This window comes from Hibiscus syriacus, unplaced genomic scaffold (genome assembly GCF_006381635.1).
Source record: "Hibiscus syriacus cultivar Baekdansim isolate YM2019G1 unplaced genomic scaffold, ASM638163v2 tig00009023_pilon, whole genome shotgun sequence".
Lineage (NCBI taxonomy): Eukaryota > Viridiplantae > Streptophyta > Magnoliopsida > Malvales > Malvaceae > Hibiscus > Hibiscus syriacus.
Genome location: NW_024062184.1, coordinates 1,542,866 through 1,548,401, shown reverse-complemented (window position 1 = coordinate 1,548,401; position 5,536 = coordinate 1,542,866). Strand labels below are relative to the sequence as shown.

Sequence of the window (5,536 nt, the reverse complement as noted above, 5' to 3'; positions counted from 1 at the left end):
AATTAGAATTCGCGTTACGAATTTGTTAGTCATTTTGACAAATCCAAAAAAAAATTGATTAAATTCATATATTATAAGACATTTTTGATCATCGATATTATTTTCTCTTATAGACAAAATCTGAAAGCAAAGAGTATCGGGTCAACGTCAAAAATCAAAGGAAAAGTATATTCTTCGAATGGCTGCGATTATTCCATTTTCTAGGAACTTTCTCATCAAGTGTTGCCCCACTTCCAAAATCATAAACGAAATTTCCATGGCAATACAGGGAACCGTTTAAACTTCAAGCCTTTCATATTATAGCAGAAAGAGAGAGAGAGATAGAGGTAATCACATGGAAGAAGGCCTTTCTCCACCGTTACACCCTCTCTCTCACTTTCTTTGGGCTTCTCTTTTTAACTCCCAAACTCTCTTTTTCTCTCTATTTATATTAACTTAGCTAACTAATTCGAATTGAGGTGGGTTTTTTTTTTGTTGTTCTTTGGTTTTTTGTTCTGGGTTTTTGTTCTTTGTGTGTTAGAGAGAGGAGGTTGGGGGATAGTAATGGAAGAAGGGAAATTTTTGCAGTGGGGTGTTTTCAGATCTCTGCTTGCGATTCTCCAATGGTGGGGCTTTAATGTTACCGTTATTATCATTAACAAATGGATCTTCCAGGTTTGTTTCTAACTTTATTTATTGATTTTGGGGTTCAGCTTAATTTTCATATATTGTGAACTGGTTTTTGGAATTGTTACGTTTCGTTGTGTTATGAATATTTAGTTTTGATGCTTTCTGCTTTCATCCTTCTATTCAATATCAGTGAAAACTTTGCTCGAATTTCCTGATTGATACTTGGTAATGCTTGCTGGATTCCTTTTTTTTTAAAATTAATAATTGAAAATTTGGAGTTCTCTTGTAGGCTATTTCCAAGCTCAATGATTTGTTAAAGTTATACGTATTATAGAATTTTAAATTTTAATAGGCTTCCAGGTTTAACTGGTATGAGTTAAACTTTGAATTTTACAATACCAACAGTCCATCTTTACAATTTTATTATAATTGTTTATGATCTTAAATGATGCATCTTAGAAGCAAGGTACATGAGTCATGGCTAGTCTACCATTTTGTTCATGTCAGAGGAATGTGGCTGCAGTTCTCAGTTTTGTCTAGGTACTTAAGTAGGAGATCAAGGAATATGTATGTATGTATGTGTGTGTGTGTGTGTATGTGTGTGTGTATGTGTGTGTGTATGTGTGTGTGTGTGTGTGTGTGTTTTGGTTCCTCATATATTGGTATTACAATGTATATTTTTATGTAGTAGATGATGAGTTAGAGGAAAAGGAACAGGAATGTCTATCTAGGATGTATTTGGATTAAAATGAACCTTGAATTTGTAGTTTGACAAGTACATTTTGGTTCAATTGGCTGATTTCAACACTGTAGCTGAAGGTCGGCATACATGACGTTTTCTTTTCCATCACAGAAATTGGATTTCAAATTTCCTCTTTCAGTATCATGCATTCACTTCATATGCTCATCGATTGGAGCATATCTGGTTATCAAAGTGCTAAAGCTCAAACCTCTAATAGCGGTTGATCCTGAAGATCGCTGGAAACGGATATTTCCTATGTCCTTTGTGTTCTGTATTAACATAGTGTTGGGAAATGTCAGCTTACGCTATATCCCGATTTCCTTCATGCAGACCATAAAGTCATTCACTCCTGCAACCACTGGTGAGATAACGAAATTAAAAAGATTAATCATCGCTTTTGTGCCACTCACCTTGATATAATGTGTGACTGCATATCGTCATCATATCTGATATTTGTACATTTTAACAGTCTTTTTGCAGTGGCTAGTTTGGAGAAGGTACTTTGACAGGCGAATTTGGGCCTCTTTGGTTCCCATTGTCGGAGGAATTCTGCTCACATCTATTACAGAACTTAATTTTAACATGTTCGGGTTTTGTGCTGCCTTATTTGGATGTTTAGCTACTTCTACAAAGACGATCCTTGCAGAATCTCTACTGCATGGATATAAGTTTGACAGGTACTGATGCTATCCTTGTGATTGTTTTTGTCCTTCTGTTCATCTTTGATATTTAGGAAAAGGTTACAAAATCGGTAAACTAGGACGGAGTTAGCACAGATTCGATGTATAGAGCCATGGAATATCTTACAATATTATCTAAAAAATTAGCTGATTCTGCATTTGTGATATAACTCAGGACTTTCCCTGTCTTCTTTTTTGCCTTCTGTTATAGCATAAACACTGTTTACTACATGGCACCTTTCGCAACCATGATCTTGGGACTACCGGCGCTGTTACTTGAAGGTAATGGTGTTGCGGATTGGTTTCATACACACCCGACTCCATGGGCAGCCCTCATCATTATTTTCAGCTCAGGAGTGCTGGCTTTCTGTCTTAACTTCTCCATTTTTTACGTGATTCACTCAACAACTGCCGTCACGTTTAATGTCGCCGGAAACCTCAAGGTGAGATTTGCAGATAGAAAATGGATCCTTCTCGTGCTCGGATTCTGTTATATTATTCGTTTCCATCTCTCTGTCCTCTTAACAAACTTTGCGGAAGATTGTTATGTTCTGTATTATATGTAGTTGCAGACTTCCGGTGTGTAAATTCCTCAAAGATTTCTGGTGTATAATTTCGAAAACAGCATTCATCATTCATAATCGTTTTCTTATACAGGTAGCAGTTGCGGTGTTAATCTCATGGATGATATTCCGAAACCCAATTTCGGGTCTAAATGCTGTTGGCTGTGGTATCACGCTTCTGGGGTGTACGTTTTACGGATATGTTCGACACATGCTCTCTCAACAGCCTCCCGGAACTCCTCGAACACCACGGACGCCTAGAAACAAGATGGAGCTACTTCCCCTTGTAAATAATGATAAGTTCGATGATAAGGTTTGAGAATGTTTTGGCATGGGATGATGATCGGTCACCATATGCTAATTCTCATCTCTTTAGTTATTTACAGTGCTCCTAATTAAGGCAATTTCAGTTATTTTTCAACTTGAAAAGAATCTTGAAATCCTCGAAAATATTTAAAACTCAATTTCGACTCCTATTTTTACTTTAAATATGTGAAACTCAATTCCAACACTTATTTTCACATTAAACCTTACATATACGAAACTCAATTTCAACCCTTAAACGAGATAGTTGTCGTGGGAGATAATGACATATTTAACTTTTATATTTTATCAAATCTTCTAATGTTATTATTGTATTTTTAAGGAATAGTACTTGTACTTTTAAAATACTTAATTTTGATACATGGTGTTTCGTTTTATCTATCAAGTTGATATATTTTCCTAGTGTTTTTTAGCATCATTTTCCTCAACTTTTAAAAACAATATGAAATTTAAAATATTTAGTTTTGATTAACACGTTTTGGTGGTATCACATGTCAACTGTTTTTTAAAAATGAACAAAAATTAAAATTTTAGTTTCAATCGACAAATTACATCACTAAACTATATATTATTTTTTATGAGTGGCACCATTCACGTTTAATTTTCTAAATAAATATATGTATAAAGTATATTTGTTTAGTCTACGCATGACACCACACATTAATATCATGTGTCATCATTAATTTGTAATATCACATGTAAGTTTTTTTTTGGAAAACATAAAATATCATAAGATATTATCATACATTAATTTTTAATATTATAATATATATAAAATAAATATTTTATAATTTAAAATAAATATTTTAAAAGTATAAATATCGCATTAGAAGATATGATGAACTGTAAAAACCAATTCCGCCATTATCTTTTCTATGTAAACAAAACAACAAATGATTTGAAGCATTAAGACTGTTGTGCCTACTTTGGCATTAGACGGCCTTCTATGATATACGATATCATATTTTTCTTTAAAAAAAATATCACGTCAATATTATTTTAAAAAAAAAATTGTATGACTTATTTATAATAGACATAATGTTCGTTTTTGATCTTATCGGTTCAAATAACATGTTGTGTTCCTAATTTGTATAACTCGATGTTCTGCCCGTAACATGTATTGCTTAATATCTTCTCTCCCATTGCAAAGGCAAAACATCTCTTTCTCGGATGTCCAACATTTCTTTTCATTCTAAACAAAACTAATATGATATCAAACCTCACATGTAATGTTTTCTTTTACTTTGAGCTGCCTTTAGTTTCAACTAAAAGCCTCTTTTCTACTAGATCCATGGTTCATCTCATCCATCCATTATTACTAATAAAATACGACGGAGGAATGAGATAACCGACTTAACCAACACCGTAATTGAATTAATCAGAAAAAGTTTTGTTAATTTAACCGAACTAACTTATTAAATCGGTTAAATTTGGTTAACTTGTTCATATCTCTTGAATCATGCACTCCAAGGTTTGTTTCCAAAGCAACTTTTTAAGATTCCAAAGGCAGTCTCATGAATTTGGGTAATTCAATGTGTGATCTTATCCCGTTCTAACAGTTTGGTAAATGTGATTTGCCATCTTTTCATGCCAATATACTGCAATAAGCAATTTGCCATCTTTATGGAACTCAACAATGTTTTTTCATTTTGTTAAATATCTGTAAAAGAATTCATGAATTGCAATAATTTGGTAGTTCGTGCATGCATGCATGCATGTAGCGTTCCACTAAGAAAACTATGATGCGATTGATTTTGCCTGTAAAGCTTATTGGAATATATTTTCTTTTTACCTTGTTCAACCATTACTCCACCACAACAAGTTTGAAATGACATTCCCCCCCCCCTTTTTAGAGTGCTGCTTTTATCAGTGATCAATATTAGCTAAACATAACTTGTTAGCATGATTAGTCAGCAACAATGCTCATACTGCATTGCATGGTGTATGACTATGATTGTTATTGAAGTTGTTAGCAGCAGTTAATTTTGTTAGGTTTATAACTAACACTAGGTGATGTATATAAACAATTGCATCTATGTAATCGACGTATGGTTTTTGGTTAACAATACACTAGCTTTCTTCTCTATATTCTTAAAATGGTATCATTCGCTATTGATCTTGGGATTGTGTGTTCTTGCTTCCGTTCGTGATCCGAGTATCTTGGAGTGTTGTTTACTTATGGATCTTGCTCCTAGTGCTTCTCGAGGTTTCACCAAAAAGAAAGTCAATGTGGTTCTTGATGAAACCATTTTCTTGCTTTGAAAACAGTAGATCTTGCTCACGGTTCGGAGTCATCGGTGGAGCAGCTGTTGATCGATGGTGTTTCTCCTCCACCGATGACAGTTCTTGATGCCAATGGTGAGGCTCAATCAAATGAGACATATGAAGATTTCATTGCGCAAGATAGCGTACTGGCATCCTGGTTATTATCAACGGTGAGCATGCATCTATTGCCACAATTTGTTGGAGTTGAAATAGTTGCTATGGTTTGGGAGACAATGCTCAAGTTCTTTGCAAACCGCTCTACCATGACTGTTATGAGTCTACACTATAAGTTGCAGTCCATAAGGAAGGGAAAAGTATTCACGTTTATCTTACGCGTATTAAGGAAGTTTGTG

General features: G+C 34.2%; 1 protein-coding gene across 2 annotated transcripts; it reads left to right on the top strand.

The window, feature by feature from the left end:
• The first annotated feature begins 253 nt into the window (after positions 1–253).
• On the top strand, positions 254–2,913 carry LOC120203115 (UDP-galactose transporter 1). Of its 2 annotated transcripts, none has more exons than XM_039203467.1 (6): positions 254–458; positions 521–654; positions 1,463–1,712; positions 1,821–2,028; positions 2,243–2,474; positions 2,689–2,913. In XM_039203467.1, the coding sequence occupies exons 2-6, from the start codon at positions 544–546 to the stop codon at positions 2,911–2,913; spliced, it is 1,026 nt and encodes a 341-aa protein (XP_039059398.1). In that variant the 5' UTR covers positions 254–458; positions 521–543. The 2 variants fall into 2 exon arrangements, with proteins under 2 accessions (XP_039059398.1, XP_039059399.1); XM_039203468.1 differs by having other exon boundaries at positions 315–326.
• The last annotated feature ends 2,623 nt before the right edge of the window (positions 2,914–5,536 follow it).

Bases quoted from the DNA above. Each gene is read 5' to 3' on its own strand.
- LOC120203115 (XM_039203467.1), top strand. From the start codon at position 544: ATGGAAGAAGGGAAATTTTTGCAGTGGGGTGTTTTCAGATCTCTGCTT. The intron at 655-1,462 runs GTTTGTTTCTAA...TTTCCATCACAG, and splicing joins TTAACAAATGGATCTTCCAG to AAATTGGATTTCAAATTTCC. The intron at 2,029-2,242 runs GTACTGATGCTA...CTTCTGTTATAG, and splicing joins CATGGATATAAGTTTGACAG to CATAAACACTGTTTACTACA.